The sequence below is a fragment of the Scyliorhinus torazame genome, chromosome 12 (genome assembly GCF_047496885.1).
Source record: "Scyliorhinus torazame isolate Kashiwa2021f chromosome 12, sScyTor2.1, whole genome shotgun sequence".
Taxonomy (NCBI): Eukaryota; Metazoa; Chordata; class Chondrichthyes; order Carcharhiniformes; family Scyliorhinidae; genus Scyliorhinus; species Scyliorhinus torazame.
In genome coordinates, this window is record NC_092718.1 from 208,865,457 (window position 1) to 208,893,386 (window position 27,930).

Genomic DNA, 27,930 nt, shown 5'->3' on the forward strand with positions numbered 1-27,930 from the left:
GTAATGGAATGGACTCGTGATAACGGTGTGCAGTGTAAAAAGAGGGTTAGCGATTCGCAATGAGTCCATTGCGTACACCTGTCCTGGCAGTCTCACCTCCACGAAGCTCGCTCACAGGAAACCTCCACATGCAACACAATAAACAGAACTCCATCCACCATTCCATCCTCCATTTACAAGATAATTATGATGTGGAGATGGCCGGCGTTGGACTGGGGTGGGCACAGTAAGAAGTCTTACAACACCAGGTTAAAGTCCAACATGTTTGTTTCAAGCACTAGCTTTCGGAGCACTGCTCCTTCCTCAGGTGATTGGAGAGGTATGTTCCAGAAATATGTATATAGACAAATTCAAAGATGCAAGACAATGCTTAGAATGCGAGCATTAGCAGGTGATTAAGTCTTTACAGATCCAGAGATGGGGTAACCCCAGGTTAAAGAGGTGTGAATTGTGTCAAGCCAGGACAGTTGGTAGGATTTTGCTCGCCCAGGCCAGACGGTGGGGGGTGCATGTAAAACTCCAGGGCAGGCTGGTCACCTCCATAATTGGATTCCTTGGGCCTTCACCTCCTTCCCGAATGGATTCCTCTGCCTTGTCGCTGGGTAAGGGGCGGTGGGGTCCAGCACTGTCCTTGACTGCTGACACAAGATAATTATGGAAGACAAAGACCATCTAGGCCAGTTCATCTCCACATCATCCCAGGATGAGGCATGGACATACTCCTTAGGAGCAAGAGCAGGCCTTTCGGCCCCCCACTCCCCCCACCCCACCTCCGAGCCTGCTCTGCTATTTGATAAAATCGCCTATGTTACACCAGTGACTACAACTCAAAAATAATTAATTGTGGGGCAGCACGGTGGCGCAGTGGGTTAGCAGTGTGGACTCACGGCGCCGAGGTCCCAGGTTCGATCCCGGCTCTGGGTCACTGTCCGTGTGGAGTTTGCACATTCTCCCCGTGTTTGCGTGGGTTTCGCCCCCACAACCCAAAGATGTGCAGGGTGGGTGGATTGGCCACGCTAAATTGCCCCTTAATTGAAAAAAAATTAATTGGGCACTCTAAATTTTTGTGAACTGTTTTTCAAGTTCCACAGCCATCACCTTGGCCATTTCTTCTGCTGTGAGCGATGCGCCCCCCCCCCCCCCCGGTGCTCCAGCCTCCGCTTTCCTTACTTTTCCACTCACCGGCAGACTGTCATTAACCCCCTTTTCCACGGCCGTTTTTCTCCCAAACTTGGACATTTCTCCCCCCTGTGCCTTCTTACAGCCTTTTCAGCCTCCGTTGCTCCCGGGACCAAGCGTTAATACTCCAAAATTCCTATTCCCGAGCGGGAGCCCTCCAGTGTGCGGCTGCCTCCCGCCCGCCGTCACCGGAAGTCGGGGTACTCATAAAAAAAAATCTTTCCAATTAAATAATTAATTGTCTGTGAAGCGATTTGGGACATTGTGCTGTACAAATGAGGGGTTTGTTCTTCTTCCATTACACCTGCATCCAGTAGTCAGAGTCGCTGTCGCCGTGGTGACATTGGAGACCCAAATCAGATTCTCGGAGGAGAATTCATCAATTCTCAAGGGTCCACTGATGTTAGGAAAGTGGTTAAAAAATCACCACTTTTACACGAGCATTTAAAATCTGCAGCGAATCCCCCTCTCCAACCACCCCCAACACCTCCCCCAACCCCACCCCCAACTCTCCTCCAACCCCACCCCCAAACACTCCTCCAACCCCACCCCAAACCCTCCTCCAACTCCACCTCCCCAATACCTTCCCCAACCCCACCCTCAACTTTCCCCCAACCCCTCCTCCAACTCCACCCCAACCCCATCCTAACACCTCCCCTGACCCCACCCCCCAACCCTTCTCCAACTCCACCCCCAACTCTCCTCCAACCCCAACCCCCAAACACTCCTCCAACCCCACCTCAAACCCTCCTCCAACTCCACCTCCCCAATACCTTCCCCAACCCCACCCTCAACTTTCCCCCAACCCCTCCTCCAACTCCACCCCAACCCCATCCTAACACCTCCCCTGACCCCACCCCCCAACCCTTCTCCAACTCCACCCCCAACTCTCCTCCAACCCCACCCCCAACACCTCCTCTAACCCCACCTCCCACTCTCCTCCAACCCCAACCCCCAACCACTCCTCCAACCCCTCCTCTAACCCCAGCCCAACCCCTCCTCTAATACCACCCCAACCCCTCCTCCAACCCCACCCCAACCCCTCCTCTAACCCCACCCCAACCCCTCCTCTAACCCCAGCCCAACCCCTCCTCTAATACCACCCCAACCCCTCCTCCAACCCCACCCCAACCCCTCCTCTAACCCCACCCCAACCCCTCCTCTAACCCCACCTCCCACTCTCCTCCAACCCCAACCCCCAACCACTCCTCCAACCCCTCCTCTAACCCCAGCCCAACCCCTCGTCTAACCCCACCCCAACCCCTCCTCCAACCCCACCCCAACCCCTCCTCTAACCCCACCCCAACCCCTCCTCTAACCCCACCCCAACCCCTCCTCTAACCCCACCCCAACCCCTCCTCCAACACCCCTTCCGCAACACCTCCTCCAACCCCACCTCCAACACCATCCCCAACCCCTTCCCAACCCCACCCCAACACCTCCTACACCTCTCCCAACCCCATCCCAACATCTCCTCCAACCACCCCCACCCCCAACACCTCCTCCAACCCCACCCCCAACCCCATCCCAAAATCTCCTCCAACCACCCCCACCCCTCCTCAAACCCCACCCCCAACCCCACCCTCAACCCTAACCCCTCCTCCAGCCCCACCCCAACCCCACCCCCAACACCTCATCCAACCCCACTCCCAACCTCTCCTCAAACACCTCCTCCAACCCCACCCTCAGCCCCTCCTCCAACCCCTCCTTCAACCATCCCAAACCCTCCAAAAACCCCACCCCAACCCCTCCTCCAACCCCACCCCAACCCCTCCTCCAATCCCACCCCAACCCCTCCTCCAGGCCCACCCCAACCCCTCCTCAAACCCCTCCAACCACCCCAACCCCTCCTCCTGCTTCCCGCATCCCTCCTCCAGCCTCCCCCAATCCCTTCTCCTTTGATTAAAGGATTTAGAAACTCCAACGTATATTATGAAGTCCACCTGACCTGTAACTTTATGTTGAATTTGGCTAGGATGAGCACAAGATCCTTACCTTCAGATGTGATTCATCAGACTTCCTCGGCGCTTTAATCAAAACAAGCTTTATTCTAAGAACTTAGTTAACATATATGTACAGACAGCAAGAATTTTTATCAATTACAAACATAAAGACACCACCCAGCTACATTAATCTATGTATAACTCTTAATGAATTCCCTCTTAACTGTTCCAATTCAAAGACAAAATTCCATTAACCAAAAATCCCTTTTCAATGGTGTGGCCCAACACTCTGCATTCTCACTTGAATGAGACTGGCTTTCCCTGAGATTCTGACCCCGTCTCACTAACAGGTTTAAACCCATCTGGGAAAGCAAACTATGGCCGGGATTCTCCCCTACCCGGCGGGGCGGGGGAATTCGGCGTAATGGAGTGGCGGGAACCACTCCGGCGTCGGGCCTCCCCAAAGTTGCAAAATTCTCCGCACCTTTAGGGGCCAAGCCCTTACCTTGAGGGGCTAGGCCTGCGCCGGAGTGATTTCCGCCCCGCCAGCTGGCGGGGAAGGCCTTTGGCGCCACACCAGCCGGCGCCGAAAGGACTTCGCGGGCAACACATGCGCGGGAGCGTCAGCGGCCGCTCACGGCATCCCCGCGCATGCGCAGTGGAGGGGGTTTTTTCCGCCTCCGCCATAGTGAAGACCATGGCGAAGGTGGAAGGAAAAGAGTGCCCCCACGGCACAAGGCCGCCCGCTGATCGGTGGGCCCCAATCGTGGGCCAGGCCACCGTGGGGGCACCCCCCGGGGCCAGATCGCCCCGCGCCCCCCCTCAGGACCCCGGAGCCCGTCCGCGCCATCTGCTCCCGCCGGTAAGATAGGTGGTTCAATCCACGCTGGCTGGCGAGGGTTGACAGCGGTGGGACTTCGGCCCATCGCGGGCCGGAGAATCGCCGGTGGGAGCCCGCCGGCCAGCACGGCGCGATTCCCGCCCCCGCCGATTCTCTGGTAGCGGAGAATACGGGACACGGCGGGGCGAGATTCACGCCAGTTCCCGGCGATTTTCCAACCCGGCTGGGGGTCGGAGAATCTCGCCCTATATCTATACCTGAAAGCGAAACCAAAAACCTCACACAGCCACAGCCCAGCTCCACCCACAAAATGACATCACTGAAGCCATGTGATAAGACAAAAACCTTTCTTAAGGGACTCTCTCATGACAAGATTTTTTCATCCCCTCCCGTTCGGATAGAAGTAAATTGTGCGGAATTATTCTTTGAGTGACTTGGTCAACATTCCTCCCTCGACCCTCCACCAGAGGGAGATTAACTGCCCATTGCCGATTGCGGAACCTTGCTGCGCCCGACGAGATTGCGACGTTTGCTGACAAAATAGCAGAATGTACTTCAACAGCCATACATTAACTGCAGTGTAGTTGGGCCGTGCGGTGGATGCGAAAGATGCCACGTCCATGCAGGTTGTCGCGCGGTCTAGAATTGGGGTGCGCAGGGTCACGCGCGTGGCACTCTTTCCACAAATAATCACTCGGGACCTCCACCGAGGGATGTGGTTTGCCGCTCAAAAGTGTATTTTGCTGCAACTTTTCTTTCATTTTCCCCTGGAGGAACCCACCCGTTTTCCTAGGGTTCATTGTGCACCTCCAGTAAGTGATCACTCTTCACTTACGAGCCTGGAGTTGACGTCAGCCTATTGGGCAGCAGAAGAGGCATCACCGGAGCCACGGGGCCGGCCGGGCGCCCGTTCCGGACAGCTGCCGGGATAAAGAGCCGGGTCCGATCCGATTTCAGCCAGAGTTTTTTCTCCAGCTGTTCTTGGTCCCCAAAGGCTCTGTTGAACCTATTCTTGCAGACATGCGGCGAGGACGTGGTTTGGAGGCCTGGAAGGATGTGGGCACATGCACGGTCCACAAAGCAGATTAATTTCCAATAATACTCTGTTGATTAATAAAAAGCATGCTCAAAAACATAACCTAAGAGGTTAATCTCCGTTCTGTATTTCAGAAGCTGCAATGTGCCCTCAGTGTGTGCTGTTATAATTAAATGTAATTATGTAGCGTACGGGAAATGTTGTGTAAAAATGCTATGTTTAGCTCGTCTGTTGAGCACTTAGTGAAGCCTCACCACAGAGCTTGGTGAGCATAGCGGAGCTGAGAATGTACACGCCCGCCCGGCATTGCTGGAAGCTGGGCCCGACCTGCACCGGGGCCTCTTTATTTGCCAGCACAGTGGCTGCCAAAGGGACGATGTCCCCTCATAGCCGTCAGGACAAATCCCAGCCACGGGCCTACAACCCTTTCTCAGCCTTGCCTGGGCCTTCGGTCCCAATGGAAGCTCGAGATGCGGTTTTAATTTCCTGTTGGCTATCTTTATCCCGGCTGGCTAATGCGCTCTCGTCAAATCCCCGTCTACTCTGTTTTGACGCGTCTGTTAACCCATTTAAAATAAACATCTTACTGAGGTTGTACTAATATAGCACAGACTGGAGTTAACCCACTCTCCTTTTTTCTCTCGCAAGGGGAGGGGAAATAAGAGGGTAATTATAACATGGTGATGTAGAAACTGTTGTCGTTGAGTGCCCATTGAGCACAGCACAAAATGGCAGGGGGAATAGATTTTTTTCTGAATTAACAGACATTCCATTGCAACGCCCATATCGCAGCATTGCTACGCACAGAAAGATGCTGTTCGACACATCGTGTTTGCGCCAGCTCTCCGAAGGAGCAATCACCTGTTGCCACTCCGCAGCCCCCTCTCCCCGCAGCCCGGCGCATTCTTCCTTTTCAGGTAATGAACCCGTTCCCTCTCGAATGCCTCGATTGAACCGGCCTGCACTGCACCGCACTCTGAGTCAGCTCGTTCGCTGCGTGGGAAAAGCTTTTCGCAATGTCACCATTGTTTCATCTGCGAATTATTTACCTTAACTCCCTGTCCTCTGGTTCTTGATCTCTCTGCCAATGGAAACAGGTGCTCCCTATCTACTCTGTCCGAATTTTCTGTGGTTTTGAATGCCTCCAGCAAATCTCCTCTCAACCCTGTCTTCTCCAGGTGTTCGAGGATTCTACGATTTACATTGAGGGAATTATACACACACAGCGCCGCATGCTGTAGCTGAATGTGACTTAATGCACTTCGCTTCTGGACTCGAGCACTCTTTAACTCTTTCCTGGCCAGCACCCTGTCACCCACTGTCCACAAACTTTAACTCATCCCATCCCCTAACTGATACCATTCACCTATTGCTCCCGTGCTTACAGTGCAGAAGGAGGCCATTCGGCCCATCGAGTCTGCACCTCTGTGCTTGTTCACCATGAGGTCCTGAATTACCTTTATTTTCAAAGGTAGAATCTTTGTTTTAAATCTCTCCACAGCTCCATCCCTCCCCAGTTCTCCAATCTCCTCCAGCCCCACAACCCTCCAAGCTCTTTACACTCGGCCAATTCTGACCTCTTGACCAATGCTGATCTTCATCGTTCCGCCATTGGTGGCCGTGCATTCAGCCGAGGCTCTGGAATTCCGTCTTTATACTTCAACACTTTTACAGCTCTCCTTTCAACGCTGCCACTTGACAAAGCTTTTCTTTGGTCTGGCATCTCCACATGTGGATCTGTGGCCAATTTTTGTTTATCGTTCCTTTGGGAGGTGTTAAGTGAACGCAGATTATTGATGTTGGTCTCCCATCCTGCCCCCTCTGTAAAACCCAATTGGTCAAAATCTCTGCTGGATCCTGCCACGCGCAACACCCCAAGGCCGGCCGAACACTCCCTATTCTCAACTTTCTAAGGTGAATTTGCTGCAAGCAACCCTTCCAATCTCCTTGATCCTTGCATCTCCTTCCAGCTTCCTGTTCCTCTGACTCTCAGTTTCTGTGTATAACCGCCCTCCCCCACCGCCCACCCCTTTGCTTTTGGATCCCCAATGACCCAACAGCTTCTCCGCCTCCAAAGACCTTCTCCACACCCCCATCTTTCTGACCAAGGCTATGGCCGTCTTTTCCTAATCTCACCCCATCCCATCTCGCCGCCGCCCATTTCTGTACCTATTTATTATTAAATGTGCCCCGGGTTACGCTTTATTCTGGGGCGCGTTCGATAAACGTTTGCTTCATAGAAAGCGCAAAATGTTTGGGAACCGATACCATCGTCGGTTGGGTTCAGGTGGTTCCCAGAAGCCCTTGCGCCACACTCGCCACTTGGCTTCGTTCGCCAGCGGTAAGCAACAAAAGTGGTTGAACGAAATTCGGTGACCTGTTGGAGACAGTGGGATAGCCGGGCACTGCGGAGTCTCCAGTCCTGAAGTGCAGTGACGATCTGGGGTTGGTAGGATAAAAATAATAGAAGACTATAGAATATGGAGCCAGGTTTGGCTTTTGTAAGAAAGCTCTTGTGGCTTAATTGGAAGGTTTAGATTGGTGCTATGTCCTGACGTGGGAGTCGAGCCTATACGAGGAGGGAATTCATTTCCTATCCCTTGAGCAAAGCATATAATCAATAATAATAATAATCTTTATTATTGTCCAAGTACACTTTTTAAAATTTAGAGTACCCAATTCATTTTTTTCAACTAAGGGGCAATTTAGCATGGCCAATCCACCTACCCTGCACATCTTTGGGTTGTGGGGGCGAAGCCCACGCAGACACGGGGAGAATGTGCAAACTCCACACAGACAGTGACCCAGAGCCGGGATCGAGCCTGGGACCTCGGCGCCGTGAGGTAGCAGGGCTAACCCACTGCGCCACCGTGCTGCCCCTGTTCGGGTACACTGAGGGAGAATTCAGAATGTCTAAATTACCTAAAAGCACGTCTTTTGGGACTTGTGGGCGGAAACCGGAGCACCCGGAGGAAACCCACACAGACACGGGGAGAACGTGCAGGCTCCGCACAGACAGTGACCCAAGCCGGGAATCGAACCTGCGACCCTGGTGCTGTGAAGCAGAAGTGCTGAACACTGTGCTACCGTGCCGCATACAGAATGCTCCAGAGCTAGTAGTTAGGCACTGTGTTGGGGGCGCTCCCGAACTTTCATTATTGCAGTGGTACACCGTATTTACTGGGTTTAAATCTCTGTTGGCGTTTTTGATTGTTAGATTCTTTTCCTGATGTGTTTCTGTGAAGATTGTGGGGTGGCGAGGTACAGTTTCTGTGGAAGGGGTCATCACTGTGAGCCTTAAACATTGATGGGTACGAAGCTCTCGTGGTCAGAAGGGTCTCCTTGACATCCTCATCGATTTGATTTGGAAGAGGGCATTTGCGGGACTCTGGACCCCCTCCCCCCCCATGTACCTTTTCCCTAATGTTCTCGTGTTACGATGACCACCGTAGACTTCAAAAATACTTAAGTCATTGTTGGTGTGAAGGGCATCCTGAGCTTCTGGAAGTGTTCTATGGAAATGTAAGCCCTTCTCTAATGAAAGCAAGGGATTGTTGTCCTGATACCTGGAGCTGTATGTGGAGGTGGCGGCGCGGAGGTATCTCCACGTTATCCAGAGACCCAGGCAATGCTCTCTCACCAGGGCAAATGGTGAAATTTGAATTCGATAAAAATCCGGAATTAAAAGTCTAATGATGACCATGAAACCATTGGTGATTGTTGTAAAAACCCATCTGGTTCGATAATGTCCTTCAGGGAAGGAAATCTGCCGTTTTTACCTGGCCCGGCCTCTATGTGACTCCAGACCCACAGCAATGCGGTTGACTCTGAAATGCCCTCTGAACTAGCCTAGCGAGCCGCTCCGTTCAAGGGTAATCGGGGTGGGCGACAAAAGGGTGGCACGGTGGCGTAGTGGTTAGCACTGCTGCCTCACGGCGCAGAGGTCCCAGGTTCGATCCCGGCCCCGGGTCGCTGTCCGTGTGGAGTTTGCATGTTCTGCCCTTGTCTGCGTGGGTCTCGCCCCCACAACCCAAAGATGTGCAGGGTATGTGGATTGGCCACGCTAAATTGCCCCTTAATTGGAAAAAATTTAATTGGGTACTCTAAATTTAAATAAAAAGGAATGGGCAACAAATGCCCACATCCTATCAATGAATTTAAAAAAAAAAACATTCAAGCCTTTGCGAGCTATATGTGTGAACATAGAGCCTGACATAGCAACGTGCAAAGTTTGTATCCCAAATAATTTACATTGATCTCAAGGTTGTTGATTCAGGATGTATCTATAAAGGCAGGGGATGAGAACAGTTTGGTTGTTAATTTAGGGTTTGCCTACAGAGGCAGGAGATAAGGACAGTTCATTCCAAACTCTTTTTTATAAACTCAGGCACACGGTGGGAGTTCTTGCCTGTTGTTTGCACATTCCTGGCCTTTGTTACATATTAATAGTCCTTGGGAGACTAATTAGTGCCTGAGTGAATGGAGTTTTATGGCTGGGTGTTAGATGCCTCACCATGTGTCTGATCCCTGGCCCCTCACAGAGAAGGGCCAGTAACCTGGGCGTTAAGTGGCAGCAGCTAATATTCCTTTTCCCTTTTCTGCTTCCCTTTCAGGATTCGGCTTTGTAACTTTCGAAAATGAAGAAGTTGTTGAGAAAGTCTGTGAAATCCATTTCCACGAAATCAATAATAAAATGGTAAGAGACCGTGACACGGCTTGAGAGGATGTTCTGAAGCAAGCACAGATGTTAACCCCCTCCCACCACACCCACTCCTGCCCCTGTCCACACCGACTCTGCGGGGGTGGGTGGGAGGGGAGGGGGTTGGAGGTGGAAGGAGCAGTGAAAGATTTTACACTGCATCATGTGGCTGCGATGTGCAATAGTCGCTGTTACTTAGCAAAAAATTACCGTGTTAAAAAATCAGTCGTAAGAAATGATTGAAATGCAGGCCAAGGGAAGGTTTGTTGAACTCCACAGAAAAGAAAACAAAATTGCTCTGTTTAGGAAACATTTTCGGCAATGTGTAAATGGCTGCTCAGACCTCTGCATTTTCCATTTAAGTCAGTGTGTGATCCTTTTAAATGATGTTCCGCCCGATTTACTTTCACTCACCTCTGTAATTTCGTGAAAAGATGGGACTTTTATTTGTGGTTGTGGCAAGGACTAAACAACATAACGGGCTACAAAGCGAAGCCGAGCAGTATCTCTGGCAGCAGCGCACCCCTCCCCAATGAACTCAATGCATTCTATGCTCGGTGCGAGCAGGAAACCAACAATCCACTGTTGAGTACCCCAGCAGCCCATAATTCACCCATACCCACAATCACAGCTTCTGAAGTCAGATCGGTCTCCCTGAAAGTGAACCCTCGGAAGGCGACGGGTCCGGACGGGATCCCTGGTCGTGCACTCAGAGCCTGCACGGACCAGCCGGCAGAGGTGTTCGCGGACATCTTTAACCTGTCCCTACCCACTCCGAGGTCCCCACCTGCTTCAAGAAGACCACCATAATACCGGAGCCAAAGAAGAACCAGGCAACGTGCCTCAATGACTACCGTCCGGTGGCCCTGACTTCAGTCGTAATGAAGTGCTTCGAGAGGTTGATCATGAAGCGCATCACCTCCATACTCCCAGAACGTCTTGATCCACTGCAATTTGCATACCGTCGCAACCGGTCCACAGCAGACGCCATTTCCCTGGCCCTACACTCATCCCTAGAGCATCTCGACAATAAGGACTCCTACATCAGACTCCTATTTATTGACTACAACTCCGCCTTCAACACCATAATCCCAGCCAAGCTCATATCAAAGCTCCAGAACCTAGGACTTGGCTCCCCACTCTGCAACTGGATAGACGACTTTCTTTTTTAAAAAAATAATTTTTATTAAGGTTTTCATAAACTATCAATAACAAAATGAAAAAGGAACCCAACAGGGTTAAGTACAAAACACAGTCTAGAAAAGCAACCCTCCATACCCCCCTCCCCTGTACATAAATAATAAATTAACATTAACACCCCGACTTAATTTAGCAGGTATATACACCCCCTCAGACCCTCCAGTGTAAATAACAAAAATAAAGTAAACGCCGCCTCCAGCCTCTTCCATGCAGCCCCCTCCCCCTCCATCACCCACTTGCGCACCATTGTCGCATTGGCGGCCCAGTAGTACCCACAGAGGTTGGGCAGCGCCAGCCCCCCCAATCTCTACTCCACTCCAGGAACACCCTTCTCACCCTCGGAGTCCCTCGCGCCCACACAAACCCCATTGTACTCCTGTTGACCCGCCTAAAGAAGGCCTTCGGGATAAACACGGGGAGGCACTGGAACAGGAACAAAAACCTTGGGAGCACCATCATTTTAATTGACTGCACCCTACCCGCCAAGGACAGCGGCAACGCGTCCCACCTCTTGAACTCCTCCTCCATTTGCTCCACCAGCCTTGCGAAATTAAGCCTATGCAGGGCCCCCCAGCTCCTGGCCACCTGGACCCCCGGGTCCTCGACTTTTTGACCCACAGATCACAATCAGTAAGAATGAACAACACCTCCTCCATAATAGTCCTCAATACCGGGGCCCTGCAAGGCCGTGTACTTAGCCCCCTACTCTAACTCCCTGTACACACACGACTGCGTGGCAAAATTTGGTTCCAACGTCACCTACAAGTTTGCTGACGATACGGCCATAGTGGGCCGGATCTCGAATAACGACGAGTCAGAATACAGGAGGGAGATAGAGAACGTAGTGGAGTGGTGCAGAGACAACAATCTCTCCCTCAATGCCAGCAAAACTAAAGAGCTGGTCATTGACTTCAGGAAGCAAAGTACTGTACACGCCCCTGTCAGCATCAATGGGGTCGAGGTGGAGATGGTTAGCAGTTTAAAATTCCTAGGGGTGCACATCTCCAAAGATCTGTCCTGGTCCACCCACGTTGACGCTACGCAAGAGGCTGGGAAGTCGCAGGGATTCTGGCAGGGGCCGGGGAAGAGCATCAGCTCTCTGCGCCGAACCCACACCCAGGGGACAGGCGCCGGAGCACAAGGTTTGGGAGATTTCACGTCAGCCCCCTTGGGTTGCCGTGAAAGACCCCAAAGGCTTCAAAGAAGAGCAGCAGGCCCCCCCCCCCCCCCCCCCCCCCCCCGGAGCAATTCTCTCGTCGCCAGCACCCTTCGCAGCCAAACCACTCTCCAAATCTGTTTCATTTGGAAACAAACGCCTTGTTGTTGGCAGACCGTGCTGGAAACACCGCGACACAGCCTGGGTGCTTTGTATACATCTCCGGCTCCTCCCAACACAAAACATTCTGTGTCTAGACTCTTCGTTTTGTGTGACCTGTGAATCCGACCTTCATTCCTGCCTTTATTTATTTATTTTTTCTTAGATTTCTTTTCCAATTAAGGGGCAACTTAGCGTGGCCAATCCACCTAACCTGCACATCTTTTGGGTCGTGGGGGCGAAACCCACGCAGACACGGGGGGGGGGAATGTGCAAACTCCACACGGCGAGCAACCCGGGGCCGGGATTGAACCCGGGGCCTCGGCGCCGCGAGGCAGCAGTGCTAACCACTGCACCGCCCTGCCGCCCTATTCCTGCCTTTACTGACAGATTTTGAAATATTTGAGATTTGGCCCTCGGTTGAGGCAGAGGAAACGTTATCTTCAACGGTGAACCAGGTCGAATCTCCCACCTGTGCTTAATCCCCCCTTTTTAAAATTGTGACCTCGGGAGAACGAAAACCTTTTCAGTAATTTGGCTGACTGGGTTGGAACTTGGCTTCTGAATTTGTGCTCTGTCTTGTGTCCCAGGGTGCTCTCTCTCCTCTGCCTCAGGATTCCATTGGCACAGACTCTGCCCTCCTACTCATTCACTATTTTATTTGTCAATATAAATTTAGAGTACCCAATTCATTTTTTGATTTGAACCTGGGTCCTCGACGCGGTGAGGCAGCAGTGCTAACCACTGCGCCACTGTGCTGCCCGGGCTACTTATTTACTTCTGATACCTCCCCCTCCCCTTCCCCTTCCGTTCCCCGTCTCCACCAACTAAGAACAAAGGCTACGGGAGGGAAGCGGGGCTGCAAGTTAACGTGAGCTGACACATCTGTCCAACAGTGGGGAAGGGAGCAGGCTCGTGCAAGACCTGCTGATAATATTGCTGCTCCTGGGCCCAGTCTTTAGCCAAGCCTGTGGCCCCTGCTGTGGAGGAGTGGATAATAAAAAACAGGAGCTAAATCCTTTTCGCATTAGTTGGAAGGGATGTGACCCTATGTTTTTTTTTAAAAGGGGGGCATCATTAGACGTGATTTATTTTTTTAATTGCTAACTAAAAGTAGAATTCAATGAGGCAATTGGAAAATGCCCAGTTTGGAGTCCCCTGCTCAATATCGTGACTGAGGGTGCCGCAGGTAGCTGCCATATTAGGAGGTTGAGTCACACACTTGGAAACTTGTTATTATCTTGTGTGATTCATAGAGGCTTTTCGGGGCGTCGGGCAAAATCCACAGAATAAATGCTAGCACAGGCTAGCAACCTGTAGCCTGGGGGTAATAAATGATCGCAGCAATCCTCTGATTGCGGCACGGTAGCACAGTGGTTAGCACTGTTGCTTCACAGCTCCAGGACCCAGGTTCGATTCCCGGCCCTGGGTCACTGTCTGTGCGGAGTCTGCACGTTCTCCCCGTGTCTGCGTGGGTTTCCTCCCACAAGTCCCGAAAGACGTGCTTGTTAGGTGGATTGGCCATGCTAAAATTGCCCTAAGTGTCCATAAGGGTTAGTTTAGAACATAGAACATACAGTGCAGCAGGAGGCCATTCAGCCCATCGAGTCTGCACCGACCCACTTAAACCCTCACTTCCACCCTATCCCCGTAACCCAATAACCCCTCCTAACCTTATTTTTGGACACTCAAGGGCAATTTAGGCGAGGTTACTGGGTTACGGGGATAGGTTGGCGGTGTGGGCTTAAGTAGGGATCTCTTTCCAAGAGCTGGCAGAGTCGATGGGCCGAATGGCCTCCTTCTGCACTGTAGATTCTATGGTTCTATGACTCCACATTACATCCAGCTCAAACCTGAAGTGCCATTCTGATGGGTAGATTTCAAAAGCATGATAAAATGTTATACCCCACCTTTCCCACAGTATTTCTCACCTCGTAGATGTAGTGATCTGTACAGCTGTACAGATCACTACACTATGCTAAGCTATCCCTGTGTGCTGCTGCTCCCTAGCTCTGTGCTTCTCAAAGAGGCGGATCCTACCTTGGGCTCGACCCTTTATAGCCGTCTCTGATGCTGCCCTCTAGTGGTGCTGTGACTGTTACATCTGTGCTGCAGTCCCTGGTGTATGTGCAGATGTATGTACAGATGTACAGATCACCACAGTAGACACCTCACCCCTTCCGTCCACCCCTCTCTGTCGCTCCCTCCCGCGTGCTCTCCGTCAGGGAGGATGGTGGTACGTGCGTCTGTGTATATACGTCTGCGGGATTGAGTGTAGTTATACATGTGTGTGTGTGTGTGTGTGTGTGTGTAGAGAGAATTGAGCCCCGTAGGGCAGCTGGGGGCTAATGGGTGAGGATGTCTTTCTGACTGACTGACTGATGGCAGGTAACAGAACAGATTCAGTCCTTCCATCCAACCCTTCTGTCCATGGCATTAGCTGCTCTTGTGTACAACGAGTCAGTAGCTTATTGGGCAGTGTTGAAGAATATCAGGTCAGGCACACTCGGGGCTATCGTGAGTTGGATCCAATACACTTAATAAGCCCGGTGACAGCTCTGAATAGAGTTGCAAACATTGTCTCTGATGAATAGATTTATTTTTCGACGGTGATCTGTGTGCATGTCTCTACATCTATAAGAGAGTTTTAAAAGTCTTGAGTTCATCGCTCTCCTCTAACACTGCCAGACTTTCCAATGGAAGATGTGGAAAAGCTGTGCTGATGCCAGATCTCTTGGCTACAGGGAAGCTTTGTAACCAGAGAGGCCAGCTTCACTGAGTGGGAAAATCAGCAGGATCCCACCAACTGTTCGAGTTGGAACTGGCCCCCTTCTCCCTGCCCATCACAGATGCCTCCGTCCTCTCCTCCTTGTTCCACTTGAGCATTGCTGAAAAGAGAGACATGTTGCTGAAGCTTTTCACCTTGCACTCATCAGCAAAAACGCAGCAATGCCAAATTTGAACTCTCACAACAATTTGTAGCACCAGAGAAAAGGTTGCTGATTGGTTGGCTAGTTCAATTGTTGAAATCCTTTGAAATTTGGCATTCTTGTGTTTGTCCCGATGAGTGCAAAATAAAAAGCTTCGACAGCATGTGTACTTCTCAGAGATATTCAAGCTCTGTGCTGTCAAGCAACTATCTTCCGCTTTTCTTCTTTGCTTCTGGCGACCGCCTGCTCCATGGTTAATATACTCGCTGATGGTTATTATTCCCCCGCAAAGGAGTGGTGGAAGATTTCCCTGATTGGTCAACTCTGTCCTCACTGACTCATGTTCGATGTTCGCGGTTGACGTGGCCCCTTTAAGAGGCAGCGGCTGTCAGTGAGTTTCTCAGGGTCGTACTTGGAAGCGGGAATGTTGGATGGAATTATCCCATTCTGAGGCTAAAGTATGGCTGGTTTAGCTCAGTGGGCTATACAGCTGGTCCCCCCCCCCCCCTTATGGGAATCCCCATGGGATTCAGGGAGATTTAGCAGTTTGGATCAGAAATTGGCTAGCTGGAAGAAGACAAAGGGTGGTGGTTGATGGGAAATGTTCAGCCTGGAGTCCAGTCACTAGTGGTGTACCACAAGGATCTGTTTTGGGGCCACTGCTGTTTGTCATTTTTATAAATGACTTGGCGTAGAAGGATGGGTGAGTAAATTTGCAGATGGCACTAAAGTCGGTGGAGTTGTGGACAGTGCGGAAGGATGTTACAAGTTACAGAGGGACATAGATAAGCTGCAGAGCTGAGCTGAGAGGTGGCAAATGGAGTTTAATGCAGAAAAGTGTGAGGTGATTCATTTTGGAAGGAATAACAGGAAGACAGAGTACTGGGCTAATGGTAAGATTCTTGGCAGTGTGGATGAGCAGAGAGATCTCGGTGTCCATGTACATAGATCCCTGAAAGTTGCCACCCGGGTTGAGAGGGTTGTTAAGAAGGTGCACGGTGTGTTAGCTTTTATTGGTAGCGGGATTGAGTTTCGGAGCCCTGAGGTCATGTTGCAGCAGTGCAAAACTCTGGTGCGGCCGCATTTGGAATATTGCGTGCAATTCTGGTCGCCGCATTATAGGAAGGATGTGGAAGCATTGGAAAGGGTGCAGAGGAGATTTACCAGAATGTTGCCTGGTATGGAGGGAAGATCTTATGAGGAAAGGCTGAGGGACTTGAGGCTGTTTTCGTTAGAGAGAAGAAGGTTAAGAGGTGACTTAATTGAGGCATACAAGATGATCAGAGGATTGGATAGGATGGACAGTGAGAGCCTTTTTCCTCGGAAAGGGATGTCTAGCACGAGGGGACATAGCTTTAAATTGAGGGGAGATAGATATAAGACAGATGTCAGAGGTAGGTTCTTTACTCAGAGAGTAGTAAGGGCGTGGAATGCCCTGCCTGCAACAGTAGTGGACTCGCCAACACTAAGGGCATTCAAATGATCATTGGATAGACATATGGACGATAAGGGAATAGCGTAGATGGGCTTTAGAGTGGTTTCACAGGTCGGCTCAACATCGAGGGCCAAAGGGCCTGTACTGCTCTGTAATGTTCTATGTTCTACAGGACACCGAAACTGGAAGGTTCACCACCCCCCCACCACCACCACCACCACCACCACCACCACCACCACCACCACACTCCCCACCGGCGGCCTCCATCCTGACGCCAGAAGCAGCCCCAGGCATTGGTCAGGTGGATCTCGACACCTGCGCGCCATGTTGGGGGGAATTCCACCTGTTGTTTTAACGTAACCGAGGCCCTTGTTGCTGAGCTGAGGAGTTTCACACACACACACATTTCCACCTCCTGTCAGCATTTTGGGCAGTGTTACTTTGCGGGGACATTATTTGTGGAATGGGTGGTGGGGAGATGGAACTCAAAACCTGGGAAGCAACACAGGGAAAATAAATGACCGAATAAATGAACTAATTTTTAGGTGAGGTGGATCTTTCAGAGAGCAATTCCATTTTTCTGCATGTCCTGTGATAACCAAAAATACAGAAACGAAGCTTGGCTCTGCCCTCTTAAAGGGCCACCCTTTCCCATGCCCTTCACTTCAGACAAAAATCAAGCAGTTAGTTTGTAACTGTGCCGTGTCCCTTTAAGACAGACAAATTCATGTTCCTGCTGAGCCAGCAGCCCTGGGGAATTCCGGCTTTAATAATCTTAATATTGTCACAAGTAGGCTTACATAAACACTGCAATAGAGTTACTGTGAAAATCCCCTCGTCGCCACACTCCGGCCCCTGTTCGGGTACACAGAGGGAGAATTCAGAATGTCCAATTCACCGAACAGCACTTCTTTCGGGACTTGTGGGAGGAAATCGGAGCACCCGGAGGAAACCCACGCAGACACGGGGAGAACGTGCAGACTCCGCACAGACAGACAGTGACCCAAGCCGGGAATCGAACCTGGGACCCTGGCGCTGTGAAGCCACAGTGCTACCGTGCGGCTTTGGGGTCAGTGGGTTCCTGCTGGATGGAGTATCCTGTTGGGAAAGGGAAGGGGACAACCTCCTGTGCTCAACTCACTGTCATACACCCTTAGAAATAGTCAAGTCAGGAAGTACGGTGGTGCAGTGGATTAGCCCCGCTGCCTCACGGCGCCGAGGTCCCAGGTTCGATCCCGGCTCTGGGTCACTGTCCGTGAGGAGTTTGCACATTCTCCCCGTGTTTGCATGAGTTTTCTACCCCCCCTGACCCAAAGATGTGCAGGCTAGGTGGGTTGGCCCCCCCCCCCCAACCCAAAGATGTGCAGGCTAGGTGGATTGGCCATGCTAAATTGCCCCTTAATTGGTAAAAGTGAATTGGGTACTCTAAATTTGTAAAAGAAAATCTAAAAAAAAAAGAAATACTTGAGTCCCGCCTAAGGTGTCCTGAATTACACAAAAGCACCCCTTGGATGTCCCTTTAGAACTGTCTTGATTTGCCTCATGCTACTGGGGGCCTATGACGTTAGCCAATGACGTGTCGCCTTTGACAGTTTCCGTGGAGGGCGTAACAGCTCGGACTGCCACCTCCTGGTCTGACGGGGAAGTGTGGTGTGATCGGGCAATGGGAAAGTCGCACAAAGATCCAGCACCATTGGGGGCCTATGGCGTTAGCCAATGACGTGTCGCCTTTGACAGTTTCCGTGGAGGGCGTAACAGCTCGGACTGCCACCTCCTGGTCGGACGGGGAGGTGTGGTGTGATCGGGCAGTGGGAAAGTCGCACAAAGACCCAGCACCATACGTTAGCTTATCTGCTTCCATTATTCCCAACAGGATCATTCATCTAAAATTGCTGGCAATAACGTCCCTGGCTTGCAGCTCCTTGGCTCTCACTCCTCCTCTCCCCTCCCCCCCCCTCCGCACTCCTCTTCATGCAATAATTGGTTTCCTGTGTCAATCCCATCTTTCATTTTCAGCGTAATGGGAAAGCCAATTGCAGCATTATTGGCAATTAAAACATTTTAGGTTCTTCGTCAATGTAGCTTAGCAACAAAGATACACAGTTAAGCATATACTTAACGAGAGGAGCGTGCTTGTCCTCCTTATTGGGATTCTATCAGGTATTAAAGCTCGCGGTGTGGGTATGATCAAAGAAATCTTCCCGCCGCTGTTTGTAACAATCTGGCCTGCATATTTGGCTTGTAAACCCTGCAGCAGAAAGGTAGCGAGGGGCCTGGTTGCTAACAACATCAAATGGTGCGAATGAAACAACTTTTCCCCCAATCCATTTGGGGCATCCCATCTGTGACCTTTCCACGGTCTGAAAATGGAAATTGAAATGTGTCTGAAGATGACAACACAGGGAAATGATGGAGACGTTCCTTTTCATTCCTGGGCCGGGAAATCGTTTTAAAGCAGGGTTTGCCCGGAAGATTTTAATTCTCCCCAAAGTGCCCTCCTCTTGCTGTGCTCCTCCGTAAGGGGACATCGGGAGGTCACGAGGTTCTGGTCTCCGTCACTCTCTCTCTCTCTCTCTCTCTGTGTCTCGCTCTCTCTCTGTCTCTCTCTCTCTCTCTCACTCACTTACTCACTCTCTCTCTCCCCCTCTCACTCTCTCACTCACTCACTTTCTCTCTCTCACTTACTCACTCTCTCTCTCCCCTACTCACTCACTTACTCACTCTCACTCTCCCCCTCTCACTCACTCCCTCTCTCTCTCACTCACTTTCTCTCTCTCCCTCTCTCCATCTCTGTGTATGTCTCTCTTTCGCTCTGTCTCTCTCTCTCCCTCTCTCACTCACTCACTCACTTACTCTCTCTCTCTCCCCCCCCTCTCTCTCTCACTCACTCTCTCCCCTACTCACTCACTCACTCTCTCCCCCTCTCTCACTCACTCACTCGCTCTCTCTCTCACACACTCACTCACTTACTCATTCTCTCTCTCTTACTCACTTTTCTTTCTCTCCCCCTCTCTCGCTCTCACTCTCTCTGTTTCTCTCTCTCTCTCTCTCTCCCTCTCTCTGTCTCTCTCTCTCTATCTCTCTCTGTCTCCCTCCATCTCTGTGTATGTCTATCTTTCGCTCTGTCTGTCTTTCTCTCTGTCTCTCTTTGTCTGTCTGTCTCTCTCTCTGTATCTCTCTCTCTCTCCCTCTGTCCCTCTCTCCATCCCGGTGTGTCTCTCATTCTCTCTGTCTGTCTCTCTGTATCTCCATCTCTCTGTGTCTGTCTCTCTCGCTCTCTCACTCTCTCTCGCTCTGTCTTTTTCTCTCTGTGTCTGTCTCCATCTCTCTGTGTCTGTCTCTCTCTCTCTCACTCTCTCTCGCACCGACGAAGCAACTGTTGGATCATGGAGTGGGAACAAAGACCCCCTCCAGATACCATCCGTACTCCATGTTTGAGCGCTTAGATCTGCCAGGAATGCAGCGGATTCCTCTACCCGCGAGATGCCAGCTGCCACTGAGCGTAGGAGATGGCACACAAGGAGGTTATTCTGACCCAGGGCCTGCTCCACCACTCGGTATGATCACAGTAAGAAGTCTTACAGCACCAGATTAAAGTCCAACAGGTTTGTTTCAAATTTCTAGTTTTCGGAGCGCTGCTCCTTCCTCAGGTAAATCCTGATTCACGGCTGATCATGATCATGGCTGATGTATGACCCCAACCTCACCTTCCTCCTCAACCCTCGATTACCTTATTGTCCACAGATCTGTCGGTCCCTGTCTTGATCGTACCCTGAGCTTCTACCTCCCACTCGGGTAGAGAATTTTGAAAAACTCACAACCCTTTGAGTGAAGTGATGTCTCCTGGGAACACCTCCCTCTCTCAGGGTCCCAGTGTACTTGCTGATGGGCGCCCCGGGATAACGGTTTAATTTTTTTGGAAGTAAGACCCGTGGCTCCTCTGCCGAGAGGCGTTTTGGGTTTCCTCTCCACTCCTGCGAGCGCCAAACTCCAGCTAACCTTCACTCCCAACGGGACCAGCGACGAGGGACTTGCACTTTATTTGTGAGAGACCAGAGAAGCGAGGGTTGCTCTCTTCTGAGAGTAGGTGGGTTTTTTTTTTTTTAAAGCTTTTTAAGGGTTTTGGTGGAGTAACTGAGGAGAAACTATTTCTGCTGGCTGGGGGGTGTGGGGCAGACATGCCAGGAGCCAGGTTTAATGTCATTGGCAAAGGAACTGCTGGGGAGGTGAGGGTTTTGTTTTACACTGAGGTGTTGTGTTGTCTGTAAGGGTGGCGGGGGCAGATTCTGTATCCTTTCAAACGCACTTGGATAGATACTTGAAAAGGAAAGATGCGCAAGGCGATCGGGAAAGGACACTTAGGAGTGGGGCTAACTGGATCGCCCTTTCAAAGGGCCAGGTCAGGGGCCAATGGGCCGAAAGGCCTCCTTCTATACTGTGCAAGTCCTGATTACAAAGTCAGTCGTTAGAACAGATGAGACGGCCCACCCGCGCGGATCTCCCGTAACTCCAGAGGAGAACTGGCGCATGAGGTGTGCTTGTTTATTCTTCCTTTGTTGGTGGTTCCTTCCCATAGGTGCTGACCAAGACTGGAGGAGAGTTTGGACTCCCCGTGCTGCCCTTTCCCTTTCTGAAAGAATGTTAATGGGGAACAGTCACTTGGAAAAATGAGAGGGAGAGATTATATTGGCCAAGAAGCACTCGGTAATCCGCTTAACAAGCTTATCATACCGACCCTGTCAATGGTCGCTGGAGCGAGAGTACTTCTTACTATGACCATACTGAATGGTGGAGCAGGCCCTGGGTCAGAATAACCCCCTTGTGCACTGTCTCCTATGCTCAGTTCAGCTGGCATCTCGGGGGTAGAGGAATCCGGAGCGAGGTGGAAAATGTCAGCTGACACTTTGCACTTTAAAGTCTCGTCCCTTTGTCCATTACCTTCAGTAACACGAGCCACATACTCAATGAACCCTGAACGATGTGACTTTATAATATGTACTTTGGGGTTTCTCGGGCAAAACCCAAGGACACCTCAGTCTCAAAAGTGAATTTTTCCAATCGTTAAGTTCAGCGTTAACGAGGAACGCTGCCAAGACTCTGGGGCAAAATCTCATTGTGCAAAGGACATTTTTAATCTAATTGTCCCAGTGAAGAGAGGGAGGGGCATTGCAGTAGACTAAACAGAGAACCTCAGCCCTTGGGGGCTATTTACAGAGCAGCATTTGAGCGAGGACCCCCAACGCCGACAGGCAAGGGGATGATGTACAGCAGGGTTATGGGGCAGAGCATTCAAAGAGACGAGCACATCTCCTGTAACAGAGCAGGTGCACCAGTCATTCTTCAGCTGTATGGAGCTCCTGATCTGGGCAATGTGTGGAGGAACTGAGTCAACATAAGGCCAGTGGCCAAGTCCACATGTCAACCTGCCCCATTGGCCAGCGACCAAGGCAAAAGGGGGTCAATGCAGCACCTCTTAAAAAGGGGCAAGATGGAAGCTTTCAGTCCCTCCTTCCAAACTTACCCGATCAGCATTTTCTTTTAATTCGTTCTCCTGTCAGAGGTAAGGTCAGCATCGTTGCCCATCTCTATTTGCCCTTGAGAAGGCGGTGGGTGGGCGGGCAGCCTTCTAACGGGAACCAGCCTAGCTTCTCTGATCTCCCCGCACAGATAGAGGTCCTTCATCCCTGAATCCATGTGGGCGAAAGTAATCCCACGGTGCCGTTAGGTTGGGAATTCCGGGATTTTGACCCAGTTGCGATGTCCAAGTTGGGATGGTGTGTGTGTGAGACTTTGAAATGGTGGTGTGCCCATGGATCTGCTACCCTTGCCCTTCTAGGTGGTCAAGCTCGTGGGTTTGGGTAGTGCCAAGTTGTAACACTGCACTACAGGCCAATGTACTCGTCGTTACTCAATGTTGCAGGCAACGCGTCCCAGATCCCAACAGTTTACTGCGTTAAAAAATATCCTCCATCTCCCGCTCAGGTCCTTTTGCCAATGACTCCATATCTGCTGACTGACACCTCAGTTCCCCTCCACCCACCCACCCTGACCCCGTCATTGGAAACCGCTTCTGCTCATTCACCCTCAGAACCTTCATTTTGAACGCTTTTATTAAATCTAACCTGAGCCTTCTCTGATGGAACATGGAAAGATCACCTCTTGAATTTAGAACTGTATTCGAACTGCGAATAGGCATTTCGATCCATAGAATCCCAACAGTGTGGGAGGAGGCAATTCAGCCAATCGAGTCTGCACCGACCCTCTGAAAGAGAACCCCGCATAACCCGCACATCTTTGGACACTAAGGGGCAATTCAGCATCGTCAATCCACCTAGCCCGCACATCTTTGGACACTAAAGGGCAATTTAGCATGGTCAATCCACCTAACCCGCACATCTTTGGACACTAAAGGGCAATTTAGCATGGTCAATCCACCTAACCTGCACATCTTTGGACACTAGGGGGCAATTTAGCATGGTCAATTCTCCTAGCCCGCACATCTTTGGACACTAAAGGGCAATTTAGCATGGTCAATCCACCTAACCTGCACATCTTTGGACACTAAGAGGCAATTTAGCATCGTCAATCCACCTAACCCGCACATCTTTGGACACTAAGGGGCAATTTAGCACGGCCAATCCACCTAACCTGCACATCTTGGGACACTAAGGGGCAATTTAGCACGGTCAATCCTCCTAACCGGCACATCTTTGGACACTAAGGGGCAATTTAGCATGGTCAATCCACCTAACCCGCACATCTTTGGACACTAAGGGGCAATTTAGCACGGTCAATCCACCTAACCTGTACATCCTTGGACACTAAGGGGCAATTTAGCATGGTCAATCCACCTAACCTGTACATCCTTGGACACTAAGGGGCAATTTAGCATGGTCAATCCACCTAACCTGTACATCCTTGGACACTAAGGGGCAATTTAGCACGGTCAATCCACCTAACCGGCATATCTTTGGACTGTGGGAGGAAACCCACGCAGACATGGGGCGAATGTGCAAACACCACATTGAATGTTAAAAAGCAATAAATCAAAATCCTAAACAGACCCGCCAACAGGTCAGGCAGCATCTTGTGGGGACTGGAGGTGTGTTAATGTATCAAGTGTAACCTTAACTTGTCTTTTCCCTCCTTTGATGTTGACAGACCTGCTGAGTGTCTGCAGCGTTTTCTGTATTCACATTAGCCCTGTTTTACTTTGTTCTGATTCTCAGTGACACAACGGGGCTCTCGAAATCTGCCTTTACACACGCCACACTTCATGGCTGGCGGAAGTCAGCCTGGCTAAACCTGACTCTTTGAACACGGTCATCACTGGGAATGCGCCGTTTCAAAGAGAACTCCCTTCACCACAGTGACGGCGGTGGGAAGTAAGCACCAGGCTTGCCGGAATCGTCCACAGCTGGAGAACGAGTTTCAGAAAAAGGGCCGTGGACCCCTGAATTAGGACAGGTCCCATGGGGGCACTGCTTGTTCAGCAGAAGGTTCATTGGTCCTGCCCTGTCTGGTCATTCTCCCTCTATCGCTGTTTTTCCCCCTAAGAGAGAGCAGATGGGAGAGGACCACGGGGATTGGGTTACCAGGGTAACCCTACACTCCTGGTGAGTCGGAACTGAGGACAAAAACTTGTAATTATATACAAGGGTCTTTCGCCATCCCAGTGCATAGCATTGAGCCGAACTGCCAACCAGGCATTTTTGACGTGCAATCACTGTTAGAATGTAGGAAGCAAGGCAGCCAATCTGCCTCCAATAAACTCGCACAAAAGACCCGATAATGGGTGGGCTTTCCCAGCCCCAACACCAGCGGGCATCGTTGCGGGCGGGATGGAAAGATTTGGAGAGTTGTTAAAACCTGGCGGTTTGCCAAAGATTCCCGTCCCGCCGGTGATGATTCCCGCCACTGGTGGGGTCGGAGGAACCCAGTCAGTGTCTGTTGTTAATGATGTTGGATGAGTGATAAATGCTGATCCAAGATCTCCCTACTCATCTTTACAATAGTGCCATGGGTTCTTTGACGTCCACCTGCGAGGGCAGACATAATAGAGATTTAATGTCTCTTTCGAAAGGCGACACCTCCAGCAGTGCAGCACTCCCTCAGGAATGTCTCAAGTTGGAACTCATCTTTGCGACCTTGTTTGTTCGATTCTGAGACTCGTACCTCCCCATTGCCCTCGCTGATCCTCACCTGATGCGTGTATTGGAGCATTTTAAAACCAGGATCAGTGATGGTGAACGGGAGCCCAGACCCCAGCATGATCTCAAATAATTGAAGCCAAGTGTAGGGCCTTCACTCTGAGTTCAGCTTGAATGGGCAATCCAATGTTGTCTGAATGGCTCAGTATGGCGACCAGGAGAGCTGGCCATTCCTTCCTGTATAACCTTATGTCTGAGAACAAATTCACAGGATTATGGGGATAAACTGGGGCGTGGAACTGGCTGAGTCGCTCTTGCGGACGCAACAGGCCGAATGGTAAACTACTGTGGCAGTCGCGCGGCATGGCTTTGCCGTTAAGTAGATACAGGAGTGGGCCGTTCAGTAACCGGGATCTAACCGGAGGTGTTGAATGGCCTCAGCCCAGATGTCGTGGATTATATCCAGATGTCTGTGCGTAGCCTAGCAAGGTGGGACTGTGCGTCGCTCTGTGGCCTGGGGCCCAATATCTATCAAGTTGCTTAGAACAAGACCTGTTGGCTACTGAGTTTCTTACAGACTGGGGGTGGGGGAGAATGACCATCAGTAAAAGGTAGTAACTAATAAATCCAACAGGGAATCCAAAAGTTGGTTGGAACATTGATTTTTCTACCACAGGGAGTGGTAGTGGCAAATCACATCAATGCCTTTAAGGGGAAGCTCAATAAACACATGAGGGAGAAAGGACTAGAAGGCTGTGCTGATTGGGTTGGATGAAAGGGGCCGGAGGGAGCCCGAATGGAGCATAAATGCCAACCTTGACGGCTTTCTGCGCTGTCATTGCTATGTAATTCTATGTAATTATGTTTGGAGCTCTCAGTAAAACTTGTATCAGTACATTTACAATGGAACTTAGCGTGTTGTCAGCGTTGGCAACAGGTGATTGACGTATGCTGCAGTCAAGGACTCATTGTTGACTGGTCCCCTACGAGCTTTGCCTGTCACAAACTATCCCCTGTTAAATCCCTGCTTTGTTAAGACGTTCCAGCCTTATGAACAGGATCACCGCAGCTTCTGTACAAATTCTGGCTGGATGCAGGCATGGATTTCGAGGTCTATAAATAAAGCTTGTTGCAATAAACTTGTCAAAGCCTCACTCAAAAGCACAAAGCAAGTTGACTCACAAGCTCCCATTACCTGAGCTGTTTGTCAAAGAGCAAACCCAATTTAATTTTGTTTGATGTGTTGCTTGTCCTCATTACCTCCTGTCTGTAGCTTCTGGGAATATGTGATTCCATCTCCAGGACCACAATTACTGCTGTGAAGCCCAGCCTTGTGGCAAGAGATACAACACCGCTCCGCGGCCTCCACCAATTTCAGCCCTGTCAGTTCAAGTCGTGAGGCGAGGCAGTGACTGGCAATGCTGCTGACACCTGAACAATGAGGGGAAGCGGATGCCAGCACTGGCACAGTGAGCTTGAATGGCTTCCTTTTCCGCTGCGCCATTCTACCATTCTATATCCATCAACCCAATTTCCCCCCCCCCCCCCCGCCAGAGGGCCCCATCCACAGGTTCCCTTTAACAACAGAAGTGTCCTGAGGAGAGGTTGAGTAGAATGGATCTGTACTCACCGGAGTTTAGAAGAATGAGAGTTGACCTCGTTGAAAGTTCTTCGAGGGTGGAGTTTGCACATTCTCCCCATGTTTGCGTGGTTTTCGCCCCCACAACCCAAAAGATGTGCAAGGTAGGTCAATTGGCCACGCTAAATTGCCCCTTAATTGGATAAAATGAATTGGGTACTCTAAATTTATTTTTAAAAAATGAACACACCTTCCTGGGCCGTCAAGTCCTGGGGCGGGACTCAAACCTAGAGCTTCTGGCTCCGAGGCAGGGAAGCTCCACACTCTGCGCCACAAGACCTCCTCTGAGGAGACGGTAATGACTGTTTAACTTTGAACCCTACTGATGTGACGAGCCTAATCTCATGACCAGTACACTATTCCACTCTTGTTTTTTCTATCGTTTTTTGTACTTTTATATTTTACGTGGAATGATTGATTGCAAAATATCAATATCAATAATTCATTGATGGGGCGGCACAGTGATTAGCACTGTTGTATCACGGCGCCAAGGTCCCAGGTTCGATCCTGGGTCACTGTCCGTGTGGAGTTTGCACATTCTCCCCGTGTTTGCGTGGCTCTCACCCCCACAACCCAAAAAGATGTGCAGGCTAGATGGATTGGCCACGCTAAATTGCCCCTTAATTGGAAAAACACATTGGGCACTTTAAATTTAAAAAAAAGAAAAAAATCTCAATAATTCTTTGATAATATTTGGTAATACAGAACTAAGTATTGCTGAACGGTGACAGCCATTCCCTGATTCATTCCCCAGGGTCATGCCTGGACCAATCAAGAGTCAATCTGCCTGGTTTGACTTTAAACAAAGCTTGGCAGTTAACTATCAATTAACTGGTGCAAACTCCATGTCAGCCCCTCTATCAATCAGCGTCCATTTGCCAACCAATCGGCACTCTCTTCCCATGCACTATAAATTGTTGTTCCCTTTACAATTTGGTACTCTTGCAAATTGTGCTGATGAGTGCAAGGCGGAAAGCTTCGGCAGAATGTGTCTTTGACCGTGGTTGTGACAGGGTGCCGCACCAGGAGATCTTTACGGCCAGGTGTCCATCAAGCCGGCCTTGTTTTCCCTCTGACTAAATAAGGCCTTTTGTTCTAACACGTGTCTGATTCTGTCTTTTTGTCTTTTCTCCGTACTCCCCTCCCTCAACAGGTAGAATGTAAGAAAGCGCAGCCTAAGGAAGTGATGTTCCCACCAGGAACCCGTGGCCGTGCCCGGGGATTACCGTACACCATGGATGCATTCATGCTGGGAATGGGAATGCTGGGTAAGGCCTTGGCTCCATTACTGTTCCGTCATTTTGTGGGGAGGGGGTGTTTGATTGCTGAAAGTTTACTGAAGAGATTTAGTACAGTTGCTACGGTAAAACCTGGATGAATGAATCAGCATGAGATCTGAACAATATAATTAATGTCGCCAGATTGAACATCACTGATTAGTCCTTGCTAAACTAGGGAACTAAATGAATCAAATTAATATTTAAGGTTGGAAATTTATTTACTGTGGACAGTTGAAAAATTTCAACTTTAATGATATGAAATTTGTTTCAATTTATTTCCTTG

General features: G+C 50.4%; 1 protein-coding gene across 15 annotated transcripts in view; it reads left to right on the forward strand.

Annotated features, from left to right (window-relative positions):
* The window catches only part of msi2b (musashi RNA-binding protein 2b), a 603,647-nt gene that overhangs the window by 406,100 nt on the left and 169,617 nt on the right, over positions 1-27,930 (forward strand). For all 15 annotated transcript variants that reach the window (XM_072469818.1, XM_072469819.1, XM_072469820.1 and 12 more), the window contains 2 exons: positions 9,613-9,695; positions 27,521-27,635. In XM_072469818.1, coding sequence (XP_072325919.1) covers positions 9,613-9,695; positions 27,521-27,635 — 198 coding nt within the window. The remainder of the gene's footprint in view (positions 1-9,612; positions 9,696-27,520; positions 27,636-27,930) is intronic.